This window comes from Cariama cristata, unplaced genomic scaffold (assembly GCF_000690535.1).
Source record: "Cariama cristata isolate BGI_N322 unplaced genomic scaffold, ASM69053v1 scaffold21008, whole genome shotgun sequence".
NCBI classification, from domain to species: Eukaryota; Metazoa; Chordata; class Aves; order Cariamiformes; family Cariamidae; genus Cariama; species Cariama cristata.
Window position 1 is genome coordinate 19092 of NW_009633327.1, and position 24006 is coordinate 43097.

At 38.6% G+C, this 24006-nt stretch overlaps 1 protein-coding gene across 1 annotated transcript in view; it reads left to right on the forward strand.

Moving 5' to 3' along the window:
- The window catches only part of LOC104166705 (G-protein coupled receptor 98-like), a 40889-nt gene that overhangs the window by 15873 nt on the left and 1010 nt on the right, over positions 1-24006 (forward strand). The window contains exons 3-4 of the mRNA XM_009706727.1: positions 14932-15123; positions 17240-17417. Coding sequence (XP_009705029.1) covers positions 14932-15123; positions 17240-17417 — 370 coding nt within the window. The remainder of the gene's footprint in view (positions 1-14931; positions 15124-17239; positions 17418-24006) is intronic.

A 24006-nucleotide genomic window follows, 5' to 3' on the forward strand; every position in this document is an offset into this window, starting at 1 on the left:
AATTACCAACCTGTCAGTCTTCAGAGTACCTTTCTGAGATGGATATTACCAACTCTGTTTTATAGATGACTGGAATAAAAGCCATGGGAAGATAAATGATTTGTGTAAGGTCAGCATACTTGCTAATATGGGTAGCAAATTTAATGGCTCCTACATCTCAGACCTGTGCTTAGTTTATTAAACCACAATACTACCATTCTCTTAGTCTGTATTGCTGCAAGTACTTTGCTTTTCGAATGGATTGTATTTCCTAAATGGAAGCCAAATTTAGTGCTATTAGTTCATTAAATCCCTGTAACAGCAGAGAGTAGAAGGAGCTGTGGGATGAATGATTTTCAGCATAATCTAAATAAAGACCCTCCTCTTCCTGGAAACATCTCTCTTTGCATTGCTTCAGATTGCCACCCTCCTTTCCATTGGCAAAGAGCATTAACACAGGCTGTTTAGTCACTACGTTAACATGGCTTGGCTTAGTTTTTAAAAATGTTTTGTAATAGCTAAAATGTCAAGCATGGACTGGAAGAAAATAATGCAGTACTTAACACTAAGTGACATCAAACTTGTCTGGAAATTTCTCCTTGCACAGTACCAACACAAACAATGCAAAAATAAAAAATAAATAAATCCCAGGACCCTAGTTACAGCTTTCTGCCAAGAATGTGATTTCTGTGTGTGACTTGTATAGATTGAGCCATCTAGTGCATTAAAAGATTATTTTTATTAGCTTTCCTCACATAAAACCTAAGTTATACTGTATACTGTAGCTTTTCAAAAAAGTGTTTAAGTAGGTGTTAAATGGTTCGGTCATTTTTTTAATAAAAAAGGAGAATCAGTCATCATTTCAAAACTCAAAGACTTTGTGTAGAGGATGGAAGAGTCTTGCAGTTTGGGGTTTGTAGGATACTTTGTCCTATCCCACTGAGTAATCTTATTGCCAGCACTGCTGAGCCAGAGGATCAGAAGTTAATTTCATAGCCCTATACCTTTACTACTGTCTTAATTACTATCCCTTGATGATGCTAGGAAGGTAACGGGGCAAAAAAAGCAGTGTGTAAGGTTACTGTATCCTCTCCTTCTAAACAGTGAAATTAGAATCATATCATGTCCTATGGGAACCTTTAATCAGTAAACCAGATAAAAATTGCAATTTCAGCGACCTAATAAGAACAGTCTTTTTATTGAAAGTGAAACCTTCCTTTTAGTACATTCCACAAATACTGAAAAAAAAGTGTAAGGATATTTATGTATTTTCTTTACACAAAAAATGTCAGTGCATCCTTAAAGCAGGAGTGCTGGATTTTCAGGCTGCCATTTGAAATGCATCCGCTATGTGATATGACACAGATAATCCTAACTGGACAAAAAGCACATCTGCTTTGGAGCCAAGAGTAATACAACAGTGTCAACAGAGATGCAGAGCCAGGGAGTGCAGGGATGAGGGGAAAAGCTCCCAAGCTTGGGCTCAGCGCTGCTTACTCTGCTATGCTGCTCTTAGCTCCTCCATATCACTGCTCGGATGATAACTCAAGGTACCCTCTTCTGTAGTGGCCTTTGGATTGTCATTCGGTTGCATCATGTTTTGTTTCGTGTTAAATTTTGTTTTGTATTAAAACTTCGCTTTCATAGGAATGATTAAGGTTTGCTAAATAACAGGTGCTTTGTTAAGTGCTTTGTTGCACAAAGTCTACTAATGTCCAACAGGTTGGACTATAGTTATCACAACAGCCATGCCACAAATACTGCGCTTACTACATCTGCAAAATGTAATAGTCATGTCTATACCATATATTAATGATTTATCGCCTCTTTAGAAACTATGCGTAAATAGAATCTTGCAACAGATTCTGCCACTTATGTCAGAATTAATAGAAAACAATGATTACACCTAAGAGTCCATTTGCCAAGCATAAAAATGCCTTGCATGGGTGACATTCTTGTGTAGGCCAATGTATTACTGACCATTTTATGTTTTTTTTTTACTAGCAACTTGTCTTCCTTTTATGCTTACACTGGATTTTATTATAGTATTCTCTTTGCATACCAAAGTTGAAGTGGTGTATGTGTGATAATCGTATGTGAGATGACATCATAATCTCTAATTCGTTTTCTGTTGCTTTCAGCAAAGTTTGGAAAGATTGCTATTACCAGTACTTTTTTCATTTTCCTGATAAATTTCTTTCAACTTAGAATATTCAGTTTCACCTCCGTTCATTCCATTTCTACAGTAAAGGCAGCAGATAACTAAAGTATGACACAAAGTAAATGGATTTTGTGGCCTTAATTCATATTGGAAAGTATGATCTTCATTGTATGTTTATAGTTTATACTTTTTAATGGAGGAAAAAAAAGACATATTATCATCTTTGCCACAAATTTTACATCTCATACTGTAATTTTACATCTAGTTTTACATCGAGTAATTCATTACACATGAAGCTTAACCTGAGGCTGTGAGCGCAGTTACAAGTGACTGAATACATATGCTTTGAGTGGCGCTGTATCTACAGAGGTAGTTCCGTATGGAGCAGGGTTCTCTAACACCTGAGATGGAAGTTCATCTGTAGCTTAAAACTTGCCTTACTTGCTGACTGTATTAAGAGAACAATTGTGCCTGTGTCTGGTTTATCTGTATTAAATTACATTTATAGGTATAGAGTTACACATATATGGTTATAGATGGTTATGGGTAAACACAAATTACTATATATTTCTGTTACCCAGAAAATATTTATTATATCTCAGACCACACAGAAACCACCTTAACAAAACCCTCACAGGCTGTTTGTAGCTTTGAAAGATTCCTAAGGAAAAGCACGGAATGACAGTGAAGCAGAAGGTAGGAATGTGGAGACAAGAGGCTACAGTTTTCCACTGAGAGCACTTGGAGAAACTGGCTTGGCCAGTTTTAGAAGTGTTGTTATATTACATTAAACTGAAGTTTTCCGAGATAGCCTGCGGCGAGAGCCACCGTCCCGCTGGTGGTGATGGAGGTGTTGTGACCCACGTAGGAGCAGAGAAAGTAGAAGCACGCTCAGGGTGTTACCATTTCCACTGTCCTCGCTGGAACGGGATGGTGAACATCACCCTACGGACTTCTATATTCATTAAATGATATGAATTCTTGTAGACATTAATTGTGTGAAAAGACACTGCCACACCAGGCTATGAGACTTCTGCAAGGATCCAAAATGCTGTTACAAACACCTGAACATGCACAGCCTGGAGGTGGAAAACTAATTAGGTCATTGTTCCCCATCTGGTCTGACACCTAAGTACCTCCAGGCTGCTGGAGCTCACCTCCATGTGCTACCTATGATGGTGCGGGCAAGGAGGACCAAGGCTAGAGGTCTTTCACCCAGCACTGGCTGGAGGAAGGATAACGTCTGCAACTGGGGATAGGAAAATGCAAAGGAAGAAAAATCAAAAAGCACTCAGAGTAAAGAAAAAATAGTGAAGGACTTCTTCCAGTCATGTACTCTCTTCTTGACCCGCAATGCAGCTGTGGAGTTGGCAACAGTCTGTGTTTGCTTTACATTGGACCTCGCCGTGCAGCCGAGACATCTCTGTCAAACACTATGGGTGGTTTTGCAATGAGAAAACACGATATTGCAGAGCCAGCAGTCATTGCCATGCAAGGGTGCTGGAAAAGAACAGACAGCAATCTGCGGCCCTCACACAAAGAGGGAGACCTCAAAAGGACATATATTCTGAGCTAAGTAACAGGAAAAACTAAGCTAAAATAAAATCCAAAACAACAGCTGAGAAGCTTATTGCTTTGAAAAATATGTGAAAGCCCATGCTTCAACAGTTCCTATGATTTTTTCCTTTTAAGAAATGCTCCACAGGTCACCGGAATGAGTCACAGAGTAGGTCATATCCAAATTCTTCTGTTTAGTACTGCAAACATATCTTAGATCACTTCTGGTGCTAATCAGTTAGAGAGAATTTCCAAGAGGGAAAGTAACTTCTTGTTTTCCAAGTACAAGAAGAACCAACAGTTTGATACGTGTTTCATTACTTACACTACCTATTGCTGACAATGGGTAGAGCTACATTCCGGCAAAGTTCAATAAATATACCAAGGCATGGAAATCAAATGTTCTCATTGCTTACTTTGGAAGTACATATGGGTATATACATATCCTTTGGTATTACTTTGGTATGCATTGACATACAATTTAGATTTTATAAGCAGAATCGTAGGGAAATAACTAAATCCTACAAGGCCATTACTCTCCCAAGTGTTGTTCTTGTCTCAGAAGTACAGAGTGGCCCTGTTTAGAGTCAGCCCATGGAATTGCCTCAATGTTCATTTCATTCCCATTCTATTTTCTGTAAATTTCCCGTTTCTTTTTTTGTTCACAGCCTAGTAGTGGTATTTCTGTCTGAGTCTGTTTCGAAAGCCCTGATTTAAATTTTTGTGCCAATGATTTTTCCATTAAAAAAAAAAAAAAAAAAATTGTAACCCATAAATGCAAATTCTAGAAAATTTCAGAACTACCTTTAATAAAAAAAACTCAAACCAAAAGTTTCTAATACAAGGCTGAAATCGTATCCATATTTAATGTGAGTTCATTTTTAATTTTGTTTTGAGTAACACTCTCTATGAAAAGAGATCTCATTAACTCTTGAGTACTCTTTATTCATCCAGAGCTTTCTCTCCTGGCACAGACTGGGAGCAAGGATGGGGGGAGGAAAATCAGCTCATTATCTCAAGCCGGGAAGTGAATGATTTCAATGGCAGAGCCAAAGATATTCTTATACCGCCACCTACTCTTGTTCACCTACTTGTCAGATATGGAAGGACGTCTAGTCCTTGTCCTCATTTTTGCCCACGTTTCCCTTTTTTTGAGGAGCATCCCTAACTGAAACAGTGTTAACTTCCTGCTTTATAAATAAGAACTTGCCTTCTGCTTTCTCTGAAGCCGTGGAAAGGCAGTAAATATGTACAGTAATTTTGATTAAAATCAAGGGGAGTAGGGAGTGTAAACTGCTGACAGGTTCCTATGAATAGCATTTAATATCAAAGCCTGCTAAACAAGACCTCTACTTCTGAGACAATCCGAGCTCTCTGGCGAAAATAACTGCTTCTTGTAGTAACTTACACATCTGTTATTCTGGACACAAAAAGCGTAAGAAGCCATTGAAAGGTACCTGCTGAGGTCATTTTTAGCTAAGAGGAGGTTGAAGATGGTGAGGCTTCATTTGTTTCCTTATAGGATTGTGTGGCTGTAGCTCTCTAACTGGCTGCAGCATCCCCAAATTGTTTTCCCAATAGTCAGAGAATGCTGGAGCATACGAACACATTATTCCTACCAGTTTTGTCCTAAAACACCCAAGCAGCAGGTATGCAAAATAATTACATCAGTAATCCACAACCCTTGGGTTCCTTCCAGGCCAGAATTTTTTGAAGGTATCCTGCATTTATGGCTTCTGAAGTTGCACCAGTCAGTTACAGTTTTAGTCTTTTATGGCACTGCAGCAAAATGCTGCTAAATAAATGGTCTATCCAGTTTCTCAGCAGATATCACAAAAAAATGAAGAGGTAACAGTAGACATAAGAGAGATTATGACACTGGAAGAATCAATTAAAGGGAAAAAATACTATAGCAGTAACTCCTAGCCTTTACTTAACTCTTCATTTTGACATTTTCGTAGTAGCAAGTAAAAGTTCAGCAATAAACAGAAAGTTAGCTTCACTCTTTTGACTCTTCCTGTTCGTCAATGCTGACTTTCAGTTCCCTGTTTCTTTTAACTCTGTGTATTTGTCATTAATATACATACATAGAAACTACTGCTTTAACAAAAAAATAATAATGAAAAGAATACTTTAATGTGCAGCAGCAATAGCACTTTCTTTGACTTTTTATATGGGCAAGATTGGCCTGTATTCAGTGATGCTGGTCTGTATGGTCCCCAAATGTAGTTTCTTCAATTGCTGGCTTCCCTCTTGAATATTGCTTTCCTATGCTAGTTTTCAGTTTGCTTTCAGATATAACTAAAGAATCCAAATGCATTGACACTATTAGTCAGGGTATCTCTTAACCTAGGGGCAAAGGTGACAAAGACTTTTTCATCTGCTATTTCTTGTCTGTTTGAGAAAGAAATGAAAACTGTAGTAGGCTTACGTTATAAGATGTGAGCTGAAATGTAGAGTTATAAATGTTTACCTTGGAAAACAGTATGAGAGTAAATGTTTGTAAATTTTGTAAAGCATATGTGCAAATTCATGACCTCTGATATTTCTAGGTCTTTACAGTAGTGCAGTTGAAAAATAAGTGAGGTATAACCCTATAGCTTTTAGTCTTTCTGTTTTTTCTTTTTTAGTGTAAGTTTCATCAGTGGACAAATAGTCTGTTTTTTATTAGTGTGTGATCTGGCTCCTTTCTGCTACCAGAGTGGTCTTCCACACAGGACAAAGGACGAGAAGAACCTAACGCAAAGAGGACCTCAGGGATGCTGTCCCTAATTTCTGTATCCTGTGCAAGAAAGAAAAAATTAAAAAGGCAGAAGGGAAAAGAGCCAGGGGCTGAGAAATGAGGCAGAGATGGGGAACAATGGGGTGCTAGTCTGCTTTGTCTGCTCTTGGCTGCAACCATGTGTGGTCGGTGTGATTTACTGAATCTCACAGAGCTCTGTAACGAGGGACTGCAGCCAGAATTGCAAGCTGCTTCTGCATACTGACTCGCCCATGTTTGCCATCCAGAGATCACACCTATCCCACTGCTTGTACCTTTGGTCTTTGATTCAGTGTTTGTTTCTTCCTCAGATAAGATGAAACACAAAAATAGGGCTCTCTTGATATTTCCAGGATGACTACATTGCAAGGAAGTAACAGAATCTCATTCTAGCCCAGTCTGCGGATCTGACAAGTTTGGCTAAGCATCTGTATTTTCAGTGCATCTTCAGACTGAACACCACTCTCCTAAAATTTGAATCTGTCCTCTTAAAACAAACAATAACAAAAAAGACTTAAAACCTTTTCCACCACTTGCAGGGCTGAAATTGGAAGTACAAATGGCTGTTGTGTGGGAGTAGCTGCAAGTGTGCTGAGGGCTGTACAAAATATTTGTAGTGAATCCTGAGTATCCAAGCAAATCTGCTTTTTAAAGATTTGCCAAAGTTTGTGAACCTTTCAGGTAAGCCTGAGCCAAGTTTAGACGCAATCTGAGATGAACTCAGTTTGCCAGAAAGGAATTTATGGTCTTGGCTTTGGGTAGAAAATGCAAGATCCAGCATGGTCTTGGCATAGTTGGCTCTGCATAAAGAGAAACTTGGCAGTTTAGACTAAGTTTCAGGTGTTACATTAATACTAGGAAAATGTATTCATAATGCTGAAAGCACAGTATTTTTATCATTATTACAGAATATACCCATAACCTGTTTATCTGTGGAATAACTTTAATAAAAAAGGAAAGCACTTGAAATAACTGTATCTTAGTGCAAACCTGTAAATAATTCTTAATTTAATGATAAAAATTTTATGGTGGTTTCTGTGCATGTATGTGTATGTAGTGGCAGTTGTTTGGTTCAACAAGTGGTCTTATGATGTTGCTCATCAAGATGGTATGAGTTTTTCAGCCTTCAGTTACATTTACTGTTGTCTTTGCTTTTGAGGTGAATTTTTAGAACTTCATCTGTAACTGACACAAATCTTTTCCTACAGAGCAAAATAGCGAGCAAATACCTCAGGTGGCAAAGAGCAAATAAGTGGTAAATGTTCCAAATAAAAACTGTGATAAGAGAAATTAAGTACATGATAAGAATTATAAAAGCTTCATCAAAACTGATGTTTAACAGCAAATAAACAGTCAAACCCTTGATGAGACACAGCAGATCCAAAGTTGACTTATTAAGTGTAATCACCAGCTGGCAGGGTTGCACTGCTAAGGACATGGCTTTTACAACAGTCACTTTGGATGCTAAGAAAAAGAATTAAACAGAAGGATCTGATTTACATTTCAAAGGTTAATATTTCTGGAGAGCTGTGAGTGGGAGATGTTAAGCAATGGCTTAGGCTGTAGTATCATGTGACTAAGCTGATACTTCTGTCATGGTGACACCAATAAAAGATCTTCAAGCTGTTCTCAAAGAAAAATACAGTTGAAGAAGATAGGGAAAAAGAAAATGTACATTAGAGTCTGCTTTTTGATATCTAGACTTGAACAAAAATGCTGTGCATGCAATTTGTTGTAATTATCTCTGAAAACAAGGAAACTTGCAGAAGGAAATAGAGAATTATGTATATTCTATGTGTGTCACTTGGTTAGCATTATTAATGCTATTGTGCGTATGAATATTCAGTTCTATGGCTAATTTTCTTCCAAAAATTATTAAGAAAGACAACAATATCAAATATATATCATGCATTGTACAACGACCCTGATTATAATCTCCTGAATATGATTCCTTTAACACAGTGAGTCATTTCTTGCGATGTAGATACTAGTTTCTTGAATATGGTGAAACATGCAAATTATCTGGATTAATCAGACCAGTAATTTTCCCCAAAGCAGCAGGCACTTGTTATGTAAATCGGCATTAATCCACAGCAAGTTTGACTGACCAGTCATGGAAAACTACGAGAGAAAAGAGAACTCCGCAACATAAGAACTTCCAGTAAATTAGTGAAATCCCCAGGGAAGTTCACAAGAAGTCAGCAAAAGCATTGAGGTGCACAAGCATCAGCCAAGATGCTGCCACCAGGAGTGGCACCCGTGGCCATCAACAACCACCCAGAAAGGACAGCCTGACAAGCAAAGGACTTTCTAGGACTGGTTGCCAAAAGTAAATGAGCATAGTCCAGGCAGAGAATAAGATTAAATCTCACCCTGATAAGATTATAAAAACTAAAGTGAAACTAACCAAAGCATAAACCAGCATGCAGAAATTCCTCTACGATGACTGCAGACAGCTAGTCTCAAAAGCTGCTGTGAGTAAAGAACTCTTTACTCAGAGTTGGCAGAGACAGCCGTTTGTGTGATTTCTTGGGTTTTTTACCACCTGGCACCAATAAATGTGCAACTTTAAAAATAGTAGTGATATTGTGGCCACAGTGATCTAAAGATCAGAATGATCCCCTTCTGGACACAGAGGTCTTTTTCTGGTCTAACACAAGATACCATCTTTCTTCACAAGCCTTGATTTCACTTAAAATATTCTCTTTTGAAAAAACAACTTTTAGTGATGTAGTCACATGATTAGTCATATAGTCACAGGATGATAGTTATCAAATAAAATTTTCCAAATTAAAGTAGGAGCTCAAAGAGTGCTTCTGTAGAGTGCACTGAATTTTTTTTAGTGCTGATACATACCCTGAAACAGGTTGAGGAACTGTTCAAATGGGAGCGTTCAAATGGCTTTTCTTTACCAAAAGTCCTGCAAAGATACTTTAGTTTTACAATCTAAAATAGATGATGTTATCTGAATCCACTTGCCCTTGGAAAAACAGTTCTTGTGATTACAGAGTAGGGTATCTCAGGCACGATGAAAATACTTGTGTGAGAAGTATGGTGTATATTAGGAGATTTTTTTAAAGAAAATCTAATGTCTTGGTGTGTATTTGATTATTAGAGCAATAAAGGTCCTTTATCTCTACAAGACCAATTTAAAATTATGGGGTACAGTATGCATCTTGGTTTTCTCTGTGTACAAAGGAGATGATGAAGAGGTTTCTTGGTGGCCTGCAGTCTCTTGTATCCTTTCTAATTACTGTTAGCAGAGTTATCTCAGTTTCCAAATTTAGACACACTGTAGTGTCAGCACAGTGAGTTGGGACATGCAGAACTAGAGGATAGAGAGACAGAGACTATGAGTGTCAAATGAGCAGTGAAGGATTTCTATGGATCAGTCCTCCAGGTTTGCGTGTGATCTTATGAAGTGTAAAATGTATTCTGTCCTGTTATTGACAGTGGTGGAAGTCTGTCCTTAATTTAAAAGCTTCCTGCAGCTGTCTCTCCAAGAATGAATAAATCAAATTGTTGTATATGAGAATCCCCCTCACACCCACGCATGTGCAAAACCCTCCCACAAATTATGAAATGTACCAGGATAAACCTCCCTTCTTCTCCTGTAGAGAACTTACCACAATCTCTTTGGGCAACTTGTTCCAGTGCTTAATTACCCTTATATTACATTAAATAACTTTTCCTTATAGCCAGCTGGAACCTTCCCTGTTTCAACTTAGGACCAGTATCTCTCATTCTCCTGCCATGCCCCTCTGTCTTCTTGGTATATTGGAAAGCTAATAGATAATTGGAAATAGCTAATGCTTTTAATTCCTCTCTGTGATTTCTTCATGCCAAAAAGCCCAGTTCCCTCATCCTGTCCTCACAAGGCATGTGCTTGAGCCCCTCCTGGCCACCTTGATGGTTCCCCAATGGGCTTGCTCAAGTTCTTACCCATCCAGTGCTCTACTCATCTAGATGACAATGTCCTAATTTGGATACCAGAGTACTGTGGGAGACCATGCTGAAAGCCTTGCAAAACTCAAAGCAGATGTGATCCACTGCCCTCCCCTTGGCCACTGGACCGGTCACAGAAGGCAATCAGATTGGTCGGGTATCCGTAGCAAATCCGAAAGAAGATTCATGAAGTATCTGGTATAACCTAGGGCAGCATCGAGGCTGTTCCCACTTCAGTGGCTGAAAAGGTCCCAGTGGACTCTTTGGCGTTTGAGTTTTCCTTCAGACAGTTGTAGCTGTGGGTTTTCTGGGTAGTTTTTTCACTGACATAACAGTACAAAAGGGCAGATGTATAGTCCAGCACGCTGAGGTGAATAAACAAAAGCTTAGTTGTCTCCCATCAGCATATATCAGTAAAATAACCAACAGGCTTTACCGAAAATATCTTAACAAACATCTTTCAAGCAGCCACCGCATCTGCATATATCAGTAAAATAACCAGCAGGCTTTACTGACAATATCTTAACAAACATCTTTCAAGCAGCCACCGCATCTGAGAAGAACTGTTAATTGCCTGCCTGTGCTCTCACCTTCAGGACAGCCTAATTATCTGCTTGAAGTAGTTCTCACCTTCCTCCGTGGAAGATGCATTAGTAACACTTTTCCTCTTATCTTTTACTGTGATGTTGTATTAATACTGCTATCACAATGTAACCGTAAATGACATGGTGTTAAATATTTTGTAAGTAGCCCTGTGGGCCCAGTGCACAGAAGTTATGTGTAGTATTACAATTAAATCCTCCAGAGTCCCAGTTCTTTAGCTTAGTTGTTCAATCTGCTTCCATAAAGCCCAGATCAATCTCTCAGGTTAGCAATCAGTCATTTCACTCTGAGATAGCACCCAATAGCATATTTTAGCCTCCCCGTACATGCTTGTGGGCTGAGGAGAATGGTTCTGAATTTGTATGCAGTAGAAGAGGATATTGGTACTAGGCTGAGGTTTTAAGGTTTGGATTTTTGGGGTTAGGTTGGAGTTTTTTTATGAAATCTTCTTAAGAATTCAAAATTAATATTTACCACATTTTTTAACAAAGATGTCATTGCCTGTGTTAGTAATATCCATACCGAGACCTGTCTTCTTTTGATCCCTTTGGAGGCGGTAGGTTTCTTCTCTGAACATCCTGCAGGTCTGGTAAACATGTCAACAGAACGTGACTATTCTCTGTGTTTCACACTTGATCCAACTGGTAAGGACAAATAAAGTGGTGCCAACTTGGCCAGAATTGTTTATGTGATAAACATAGTGAAACTTACATTACAATGCCAACAGCCTAGTACTTTAGGAATACTTTTACAGTATTAAAGGCTGAAGTGAAAAAGAACATGAGTGTCAAAAGTGTGATGAAGGACAACTCCGTTCTCAGACTAGTGCTTTTGAAAAAACCCACTGAAACTGTGAAAGCTGTGGTTCCACTGACACAACCCGAGTGCCTGCATCCTGCCCGTGCTCTCTGAGAGTAAACTGGTGATAAAATAAACACAGAGCAATATGACTTGATCCATGGCATCTTCATGTGTATGGTTGTTGGAACTCAATGTTGTTTGGGCAAGACCATTTGCCTTGTTTTGATTTCCCAGAATTTGGTTGCAGTGGTTTCTTACAGAGGCACAGGGTAGTGAGAATAAGACCACAAATCCCTTTTGATACTTCAAACAAAACCACAATGATGGCACACAGGAACTCACTTCTACAAAATGTATCTTCTTGAGACTCTAGATTTGGGTAGGAATATGGGTCAAAGATGTATCCATCCTTTTTCAAGCTAAGCAATAAATCTTCTACCCAGCAACACAGCTACTGTGTAAATGTGTGACCTATTTTGGAGTGTTGGGTTATGACACTGAGTGCCATGGTCTGGTTGACATGGTGGTGTTAGGACAAAGGTTGGACTCAATGATCCCAGAAGTCTCTTCCAACCTGATTGATTCTGTGATTCTGTGATTCTGTGAGTCATCTTATACTGAAGCTAAGCCATGTATCTAAAACTGGATTGAAAACACTCAAATCATTTTACGGAATCAGTTCTTCTTTACAAGAAAGGCTCACCTTTCTGAAATTTTGGGTTTTGTTAGGTAGAAGCTTCTGTTGCTAAGGCCTTGCCGTAATAGTTTACAAGAGTGGAAGAAGTAAAATTCACAATTTTTGTTTCTGTTAAGTAACTCAGCCTGCGACTCCTCCTGTCCTTAGACAGTCAAATAACTGCTCCGAGTCCATGTGCTCGTTATGGAAGGACCCAGAGGAGCTGTGTCATCACCTGTCTTCATCAATACGTGGGAGTCCTCTAAATTCCACGTACTGAAGTTCCTCCTCAGCCTCAAGAAAAGGAGGGCTGCAGCAGGAGTGCCACGCAAGGCGATGCATCTCAGGGATGCTGTCTCCTGCTACCCAGGACAAGGGTCTGTGTCTCTGGACCACAGCAAGGGACAGAAGTGGTGACAGCAGGGAGGAGTGGCAGCAAGGATGCTTCAGGTGTTACAATGCCTTTCTGTGATTCTGGTAGAACAATAGTTCCTCAGAAATAGCACTGTCCCAAACACACAGAGAGTTAAATCAGGACACCAGGCCTAGTTAAGGAGGTAATTGTGGCACTTTATTCCATGTTAATTTGTTTTAGAAGAGTGTGTGTCCACAGTTGGGGCTGCAGAGGAGAGTGACATAGCATGGGCCTTGCATACCAATGCCTTACGTCCCTGCAATTCTGAAGGACAGGGCTGTGCAGCATTTTCAGCTAATGGGTTTTCTTGAAAAGTACAAAACCATTTGAAATGTGTGTGCAACTTTTGTGGCTAGGTCCTGAGAGACTAAAATGCCAGAGGCTGCTCTGAATTCAGTGTCATCACCGTTATCTGCTCTTCTTGGGTTTTTTATCCATTTCATATCCATTAAACAAATTAAAAGAAATTCATTTGCTGGTTCCATTATGCTTGACCTACATCACAGTCCTTGGATTTGTTTATAGAATGAAGGGACATTTTGGTCCCTTTTTAGTGTCTCTTAAGTGCAACATGTGTTTGCATCAGTTTTTTGGAATTTATTTACTTATTTGTATCACAGAAATTTCCTTTCAGTTAACTGCTCTGGTTCCTTGTGACAAAAAACAATTATCTGGAAAAATGGGAAAAATTTTTCTCAAAATAATTGTTTTTAATGCTTTTGTTTGCTGGTTTACTGTTAAAAAAATGCATGCAGGGAGCTGTTTGGCTTTATAGTAGCTGGATGAGGGTATTTCCATTGAATCCCATTAACTGCTGTTATGTGTCAGTTTGGACCAGACTGTTTTGTCATATAGTTTTGGCGTTAGAAATTATAAATCTGTGGATCATGAAGTGCTACTTCCCATTTTATAGGGATGGAAATGAACATGTATCTTGGGAATTTGCAGTTTCCATATATTTTCAAAATTCCTTCCGTTAGGAATTCCCAAATAAAATTAGATGAAACTCCTTGCTGTTTATAATCCCAGTTACTACTTTTCATGCCAATGGGTACCTTTCCAATAAATTGTTCTGTTTAGTACAATTAATTTCAAGGTCTGAAGGACAATGTGAAATACAAAAAACAATGCAAATGTAATTGTATTGCAGCAATCGGGAAGAATCCAGAAGCCATCTTTCTATACTCTTTAGGTTAACCCCTTCTTTAGTAATTATGGAACTGGTTGAGTTATCAATTGAAATGGATTATTTTCCCTCAGTGTTAGTTCAATTTAAGAATTAGAGAAAGTCAGATTTCATATTCAGAAGTTCAATCACTTGATTTCTTTGCAAACAAAAGACATGGTTATAATACTTTTCTTGGCTAAGTCTAAAGGTCAAAATTAGCAAGTTTTAAAGAAGAACTGCAGGGGCATACAGCAGAACTTTTGTAGTAGTCACAAATGAAAGACAGCGCTGATTTAGTGGATATCATAGAGAATCTGATTTATAGTTACAACTTGGAATCTGTGATGGCAGCAGTGCAGTTTGCGTGAGATTGAAATTGGGGCAAGAATGCAAAGACCCAGCAGGTCAGTAAGGAAATAAAGAATTGTGGCTAGGGGCCAGCAGCCAAATCCTATTGTAAAGCCAGCCCTTAACTGCTTTTTCACTGTTATGACAACTGTGAAACTTGAGTTGTTTTTGTTGTAGTTGGGATCTTGGCTGTGCTTTGCAACTGTGTGGGTTCAACCAAATAATCATTTTAAATTACTCTTTTGGGTTGTTGGTTTTCTTTTGTGTGCGTGTGTGTGTGTGTGTTTAGCTGGAGGCCTCACGATAGGGACCTACTTTTAACTTGCAGATCTCTGATGGGTGGTGATGTCATCTCTTATTTTCCACAGAAACTGATGCAGCCCTTTTAGGCAGGGACTGCTGATGTAAGGAAAGGCATCTGCTACAGCATATAGGACTTTGCCATGACTGCGTTCAAACTCTGATCTAAGCTCCCTGCGTTTCACACGATGGTGTTCTTTTTCTCTGTCTGTTTCAGGGTCTTTATGTCTTTGTGGTGTATTTTATCCTGCACAACCAACTTTGCTGTCCTGTGAAAGCAAGTTACACTGTAGACATGAATGGGCATACAGCTCCGGGATCGGCTTTTTTCACACATGGCAGTGGTCTGCCGGCTGCAGGTGGAGAGATCAGCAAATCCACTCAGAACCTCATCAGTGCTATGGAAGAGGTAACAGTGCTTTCTAGTCATTACCTTGTGTATTGAAAATATACCGGGAGATTTAAGTGGCAGTAATGAAATGTAATGCAGAGGAATGAGATGCTAATTATTATAGGTTGGCTTTGGGAAGGGGGGGATAATTATTTTTTTTTTTACCATAAAAATTGTTATCTTTAGCCATGGTGATATTCTTGGAACTTACAATTCCCTGGTAACATCCCATCTAGAGAATTTGCCCTTTTCTACTTGAGTCTTCAGTTTGTTATACTGACTGGTTGAAGTGTTGGCAAAAGTAGGTCATGAGAAATCAAAATATCAAGTTAATTCTTTCAGCTTGCTATAGGTCTTAGATGAGTTTTAAGTCATGCTGTGAAAAATGTCTGGAAATTGCAATAGAACAGAATAAAATCAGAATGAAATTTAGAATGGTTGGAAAGGAATGGAAAGGAAAAAGGAGGAGAGAGAAGAGAGGAGAGAGGAGAGAAAAGAAAAAAGAAAAGAAAAGAAAAGAAAGAAAAGAAAAAAGAAAAGAAAAGAAAAGAAAAGAAAAGAAAAGAAAAGAAAAGAAAAGAAAAGAAAAGAAAAGAAAAGAAAAGAAAAGAAAAGAAAAGAAAAGAAAAGAAAAGAAAAGAAAAGAAAAGAAAAGAAAAGAAAAGAAAAGAAAAGAAAAGAAAAGAAAAGAAAAGAAAAGAAAAGAAAAGAAAAGAAAAGAAAAGAAAAGAAGAAAAGAAAAAAAAAGAAAAGAAAAAAAAGAAAAGAAAAGAAAAGAAAAGAAAAGAAAAGAAAAGAAAAGAAAAGAAAAGAAAAGAAAAGAAAAGAGAAAAGAAAAAAGAGAAAAGAAAAGAAAAGAAGAGAAAAGAGAAAAGAAAAGAAAAAAGAAAAAAGAGAAAAGAAAAAAGAGAAAAGAAAAAAGAATAAGATAAAAAGAGAAAGAAAAGAAAGAAAAATAAAAAGAGAAAAGAAATGTTAAGGGAGATGATTTTCAGTCTCTTTGGTTTTGAAATTGGAATGCTGCTAGTATCACTTTTCACTGTCTGTAGTAAACAAAAGTGATTTGTGCTGCTATATACATGTGCATGTTGATAAAGCTAGTTTAAAACTTCCCATCTAAACAACTTTTCCAGGAAAAACACCTGTTTAATGGAATTGAAATGTTCAAGGGAACATGTCGGTTCTAGTAATAATTTTTGTGGTAACCTGGCAGCTGTTTTGCCCATTTCTCTACCTGCTTGACTGTAGGTTTGTCTGGATTTTAAAGCTCCTCAGCTGCCTCCTGTCAGATCACTAAATTTATTCAACTTCTCAGCATCTCACTTAAGGTGGTGCCTGACTCCCCAGTTTAGTGGACAACACAGCTGCTCAGCTCTACATGGCAAGCTTTTATGTTCCTGAAGTTCTAGACACTGGATGAGCAATAAACCAAGAAAATATATTTTGGTTGTCCTAAAATATGGTTTTTTAGAGTTCGGTATTTTGGCTTTTTCATCACATTTAAGGAGGAGATAGATTGTTCAAAACTACCTCTTTTCTCATGAAATGAAATTCTGATTTTTTGGTGCAGTTCCACCTTAAACTGAAATGGCAGATGAACTTTAGCAAAATTGTTATCAAAACTGTGGGACTGTATACCACCACCAGAATCTTCAAAGAGTGGCAAATTACTTTGAAATATTGTATTGGTAAACATGGGAAGCCACGGGTTGCCAACTATAGATCATATAATGGAAAGTAATGATGATTAGTGGCTATAGAAGGAAGAAGCAGGGTCCAGCAGAGGAAGAGGCTGTGGTAAGAGGGGAGTGAGCTGGAACCTTTCAGTGCTTTAATTTAAAGTTCTCCATACCAGGGGTCAATGTTCAGAAATAGCAATTTTTTTTCAAATTTTTGAGATAGCTAGGACAGACATAATAAACACTCGACTTGTCATCGAGTTACATATATATATATTTATACTGTATTTATGAAAAAAAAAAAAAAGAGGGAGACTACCTGGTTCACTGTAGAAGTCACAGAATAGCTGATTCCAAAATCTCTTAGTCTTGAGTTCAGCTATGGTCATGGTTTCCAGTTTCTATACTATAGCTTTGATGATGACTGCATTTCTGTGTCTTTTTAAACTTTGCAGGTGCCGGCAGACTGGGAAAGGGCATCCTTGCAGCCTGCTAGTCAAGGTAGTGCTGCCTTTAAGCCGAGTCCACAAAATGGCAATGTTTTCCACCCTTCTGGAGGATTTAATGCCAGCTCATTGGTTGCCGATGAGGAATCGCAGGAGTTTGATGACCTAATATTTGCTTTAAAGACTGGTGAGTAACTCTTCTTGTTCCTGAAAGTTTGTTATGTTGTTCTTCACCCTAATGGTGTCACCGTTCTATGAGACCCAATTAATAAGATCTGTTAATGTGATCTGAATGCTAGTAGAAAACTGAAGTAAAATTAGTTTGCCTTGGACTGCTATTCCATGAAAAATATTGTGCAGGCTATCTAAAAAAACAGAGAAGGATCTGCAAAAGTATGTTTTCAGTCATGATGGTAAGCAGCCTTGAAGAAAGCAGCAGCAGATTGGAGGCGCTGACATTTTTTCACAAGTGCTTAAATGGCTAACTTGCTGTCTCTAGACATGGGCTGCTTTGTCTTCTTCTCCTTTCTTTTTCAAATTGATATATAGAGTATATACAATGCCTACCTTTATTTTTTATATATATGTATGTGAGAAACAGCATAACTTCAGAAATATTGATTCTCCTAATAAGTGTAAGACAAAATATTTTATTTAAAATAGGTTTGGACCTGAAAAACGAGGTACACTAGAAAGATAAGCTAGACAGATTTCTGCCAAAACACAAGAGCCAACTGTGATGAGTTTACCATGCTGCTGGAGGGCAGAAGCAGGGGTTGCCACTCTGGGTGTCCACACTCAAACTACACCTGCAAAACAAAACATTTGTAATCAGATTCCCCTCAATAGCCTTAGAGTTCAAGTCTTCAAAATCCCAGATTTTGCCCTCCGTTATGTATTTCTTTTCTGCCGTCTCACACACTCGACCAATGCAACGTCAGGTTATTCAAATGGTGACAGAAATAGATAGCCAGATGTGGCCACAGGTGGAAGAAATGAAGTGAAACCTGATTCAAAGATAGGTCAGCAAGGGAATGTCTGATAAGACGACCACAAATGCAAAGGACCACTGCCTGATAAGACCTGGCAGATGCTGACCCAAGCCCACCTACTCTAGGCACCAGGTGAAGTACAAATGGACTAGCTTGGTAGTAGGAGGTCACTTGAATGACCTTTGGGGATACCATCAAGCCTTGCAAGAGGCAACAGTGAGATTCTGGTGACGTTGACAGGTTAAGTGCTCTGGCACTGATAATTTCAGGAGTTTGTTCCCTTCAGTGACACTGAGGAAAACAATGAAATTGATTGGAAGACTGGGAATGCTGCTAAGGAAGGGGTAGGTTTTTTTTGAGTATATTAATAATACTTTGTCTCCTAAGCCAATTTGCGTTGCAGAAAATTCTTCTAATGATGAAGATAATTGGGTGATTAATAACTGGCCTACTGCTAAGAAATACAAATTTTTATGAAGGTTGTCACAAAATCTGTATTGTACCTATTAATTTTCCTGGACGTTTTTCAGACTGCTTCTATTTTGTTATTTATTAAAGATTTTGGGCAAGACTTTCAAATCTAGGCACATAAGTTTACAGTTGCAACCCTTTTTTTAAGTACCTAAGAAGTTAGCTTTTACTTTTTTTTTTCTTTCCTGAATATTTTGAAGGAAAACAGATAATTCATAGATAGTAAGGTATGGAGCCATTCACATCTAACACTCCCACCATCGCACACAGTGTTTACTGCTTAAGCAGCTCTGTTGACATCAGTTGGCCTATTTTCTGCAGTAAACTCTGTGCACTGTGGGAGACTGAGTCTTATATCATGAAGAACAATCTAGGCAACAGCAGTAGTTAAAACTCATGGTTAATATAATTCACCACAACTTTAGCATTTAATGATTTTTTAATAAATCTTCAAGCTCCATCCTTAGTTAATTGGTTTTCAGTCCTTCTAAAGGAAGTAGGTCTAGAACCAGCTTTTGATTATTTCGCCTAAATTTTATTACTGTCTTCCTTATTAATATTTTATTATCATTTGTTCTTATAAGCCTTTTGTATTAATGTGATTTGAAGCAGAGACCTCAGCCACAGCTGGAGAAAAATATTTTTGTTTGTGTTACTGATTCGAGTAGTACCCGACCATTTTACCCAATGCTTATTCGTGTGCCCAAACTGTGTGCACAGCAACATTACAGGGGCAAAAAAAAGATGATTTCCAAGTCAAACCAGTTGTTCCGTCTGGTTCCAGCCCCATACACAACACTTGAACAAGACAAACTGAAGAGGTGGTGCTGAGGTTAGAGAGGCTTTAACCACTGAAGTAAATGTTTATCACGTATTGCCTTAGATACAAGCTGTAGCTCAACACGTACTTCAAACCAAAATGACATGAGCTTTTCTGTAACTAAAAATCATATCTGTTTTATTATTTTCATCCAGACCTGCTCTCCAGCCCAGTTCAGTGCATGGCCAAGGAGTCAAGGTGCTCCCGATGGCACGAGAGAGGGAACCGCATGGAAGCAATAAAAAGGGAGATGAGGTGGTAGAAAGTGAGATTTCTTTTCTGTTGGGCAGTACAGGCTTATGCTGTTAAAGTATTCACTGAGCTGTGGTGTGAAGGGAATTTTGTAATACAGTTAAGGCAGCAGGCACTGAAAGAAGCCTGTCTCCTGGTCCCTCCTGGCAGCACATTTCTTCTTCCTCTCTTGCTTTGTCGCTCATACTGACATGAAACTGCAACAACTCAGATTAGAGACTTCTCCTCTCCCTCTTCCTCTTCCTCTCCTTCCTCTCCCTGACTCTCTCCCTCTCCCCTTGCCACTCCACATCACTTTGATGCCCTTGGCGCACCAGTCCCAGCTCCAAGGAAGCAGTGGCCATCAGCAACTGGAAGACCAGCACCTCTTCTCTAAATAGGCTAAAGAGGCTTCTTTAAATAGGGCAGCTGAGGTGCCTTTTTGCTACCTTGCTTTTGTCTGTCATTTGCTGTAAGAAGTGCTTCTCAAACCTTTTTTAGACCAGGCTTTATTTCAGTAGGCTAAGAATTCCTCATCTCAAGCAGACAAGCCCCTGGGAGAGCAGGGAAAAGGTGCTTTGCACCACATTAGCTGTTTTTATCACTCCTAAACTGGTAGCTGTGGTGTGGTATAGACAAAGAATAGAAATGCTTGCTCTGTTGTTGCTTGTGCTTTACCTCTGATAAGCAGAAACAGAAATCTCCATTATCTGTCATTCCCTAAACCTGTCAATCTATAACCATACTCAGCCTTAGCTATGCTAAAATATTAGCTCCCACTCTGAAGGTTGGCTGAGGATCAGCACTAATTAGCAGAGGAATATGCAAAAATGTCTTTATGCCTCTTTGCACTTTATCTGTCCTTTCTGCTTATGTAGTTTGGAGCTGTCTGAAGGTTACTTTAATTTATGCTCACTGCTGTAGCCACCAGGTTTAATCTGGCAGCCAGGATCAGTGAGAATGAGGGTAAAATCACAGCAAAGCTAAAATCTCATTCCTGTCCTCCTGCCCCACCCTGGCATTGCAGCTGGCCGCTCTCAGCAGTAGAAATGAAAGATGCAGGTTACAAAAATCAAACAAACCCCCACAGCACAACTTTATTCTTTAACTTGCAATGGGTTTACTAATTTGCAGTTTGCAGTGCAGCTCCACAAACAGATGCATTGGCACACTTGGCCTTATTGCTAAAGAAATATGTCATAGAACTATGCACTTAGCCCTTGGTTCCATAATCATTAATGCTGGGCCTAATTACAGATTAACCTGAAATACGGACTGGGTCAGACTGGCGGCATACAACTGCATTTATAGCAATTTAGCTGGATAACAGCGTACTGTTTCTTAGCCAGCTTTTGTGCCAGCTTTATGCAAGCTTTGCATCACATGGCCATAGATTTTTTTATTTGGTGCAAGAAATCCAAAAGCTGGACTTCTTATATCGTAAAATTGTGGCCTCTGAATGCCTTATCAATTAATTCCTCCTTGCCATCAAATATGGACTTACGTCACTTCTGTTTCTGCTCATTTCACAGAAAAAAAGGAAGGAAAGGTAGCCAGTTTGCATATTCATTCAACTTCTCATTTGTAATTTCTCACAAATGTGCTACCTATTGCCTGTTGAATGTGATGGCATAATATCCAGGAAGCTTTGTTAGTCCAGTCTGAACTTTATTTGTAAAAGTCTGATGTCTGTTGATGTCATTTCTGTAAATTCAAAATGCTGAAAGAAGAATTAAAGTTGTTTCGTGTAGCTTATTCATTTCTAATACATCTTACACATACAACATGATTCATGATTGAATCAGAAAGCAAGATTAAAGTGCTTACGAGATAAAAAGTCTCCCTGGAGTTATGAGTACGGTAATTACAAAACAAACTCCATCTCCCTTAAAATGTTTTAGTGAAAGTTTGAGATATCTCTGAACAAGCAGTTGATAAGAGCTGGTGTTCAAGGGCACGTAGGAATGCACCGACAAAATCCTTCAACCAGTAGATGTCACTGGAAGGATCTTGCTGGATTTGAAAAGCAAGCTGTGACTTTTCCATTTCTAGTAGTCCTTTGATACAAACAGAAAGGAAGAAAGGCCTCGTTTTCCTGCATCTTTTTCTTAAAATAGTTTCTTCACAAATTAGGGAAAAGTAATACTCTTCACTATGTACCTACCATCCAACGCTAGCATCTCTAGGGGAGTACATGCTTTTGGGGATCTGATTGAGTTTAAATTCTGCTCTAATCTGAGAACAAGCCAGACCTATGAACTTTTTGAAACTCCATCATGTAAACAGTTGTACCCTTCCCAGTCTGCTGACTGTTTGGTAAGCTGGTGTCCTGGTTACATTTCAGCTCTCATTCCTAAAAAGGATCAGCTCTTAGACAGTTTGTCTTTGCATCAGAAGCAGAACAAGGCCCTTGTAAACCCAAAGCAGCCCACTTCAGTCTCTGGTTTACCAAGCTCCTGAGAAGAACCTCCATAACAAAAAAAAAATCTCCTCCTCTTGCTTTCCACAAAGCACGCACAAAGCATACATGTATACGACATTTAAGAATATACATAGTGTAATACCATATTAGATTGGTATCCGATCTTTTTATAGTGACGAGCATGAGATTATTTAAGGAACCCCATAATGAGTAATTGGAATATAACCACCAGTAAAAGGAATATCTTTGTAACCCCAATTGTCAGTGTTCACCCTAAACCTGGGATGATCATATTTATATAATATGATTTTAAATGTTTTTCATTAATGTTTTTTTTCCCTTTTTGAAATTTGTATCCTCTTCAGTCTAAATAAATGTTTTGAGTGAATTCCAATGTTAATGATGCTACATAAGAAGTCTTGTTTTGTTTCTCCATTCAAAGCATTTTGTTTACTTCAAGGTTATTACCTTGTTCTTCTGTCCCCAAATGGTAAATACAGCAGTCTAATTTATCTTCTCTATTACACTCATGTTTCCTTTCTAAAACAAAGAATTTTAGAGACGATAAGAAAAAAACCTCAAACAACTTGCTTATGCAATTGCTGTATTTCCTGGGACTCTCAAGCAGCTTTTAGTTATGAGGACCATAGTTCAGTGAAAAAGTTAAATATCCATATAAATTTAAATCAGTACACACAGCTTAATCATCCTCAATAAACTTATAAACAAGTATTTTAATAATTTAGAGACTAGTCGTCTTGTCTTTAATACTGTATCTCTGTACATTGATAGATTTTTACTCCTGTCATACTCTGTCAGTCATTGCTGGTCTCTCAAGAGCTTGGGTCATATAGACCCAAGAATAGGACTCATCTAGTAGACGTCAATGAATGCATTTTAACTCTGCGACCCAAACACCAAAACCAGGTGCAAAAAGGATCACGGTGCAGAAATATCCACTTTTCAGCTAGGTACTTTGGGGCTGGGTTCACACAGCAATCTACCCAAGTTCAGCCCCTACCAGGACTTCTTCCAGACCTCTACAGGAAAGCCTGCCTAGTCCTGCAGGTTCTTCTGCTCAGGTTCTCTGAACCAAGCTCCGTGTTCAAGATTGCAGCCTGACTTCCCACAGCAAAGGAGCATCCCACCACTGCCCTCTTTTCTGTACTTCTTTTCTACTTGGGTGGTGGTGGAAGGAAGGGTGCTATGGAAAAACTTTGTAAAAGTGGAAGAATAGGGGGCATAGAAAATGATGAGGTAACTCCAAAAATGTAAGCGACCCCTATCTTGTCTTTTGCCAAACAAGCCAAAGCCTGGAATGTCAGCTGAGGCAGGAATAAGAGATGCACTGCACAACTGATAGGAACTCCTGAAAATATTTTTTTGGTATGAAAATTCAAATCACTGCCTTTCCCAGCATACCCTGTTCGAGGCTTTTTGAGACAAATGTCATTCCTTTGCAACTCTCTTGAATTGCATGTAGTTACAGATCTAATTCTGCCCAAAATTAGTAACTTCCCTAGTTATTTCAAAGTGACATACCTGTAAGACCGTACCTGAAATTAGTCTTTCTTGAGATCACCATGCCTAATTACACTGATGTGCAGCTCTCAACAAATTTAAAGCCTAGATGCCCTAAACCTTAACAAGACCCATGTATTTTTCAGGATTTGCTCTACAACTCGAAGAGAGGAGCTGAAAACACACTGAAGTTTATAGTTACAACCAATATTCTGTGAAGAGGTGGTCTAAAAAAATGCACATTCCATAAAAACTAGTGCAAGATTATGTATCTTCACACTAATCAACTCAAATCTCACTCCCCCCCACCAACCCCCCC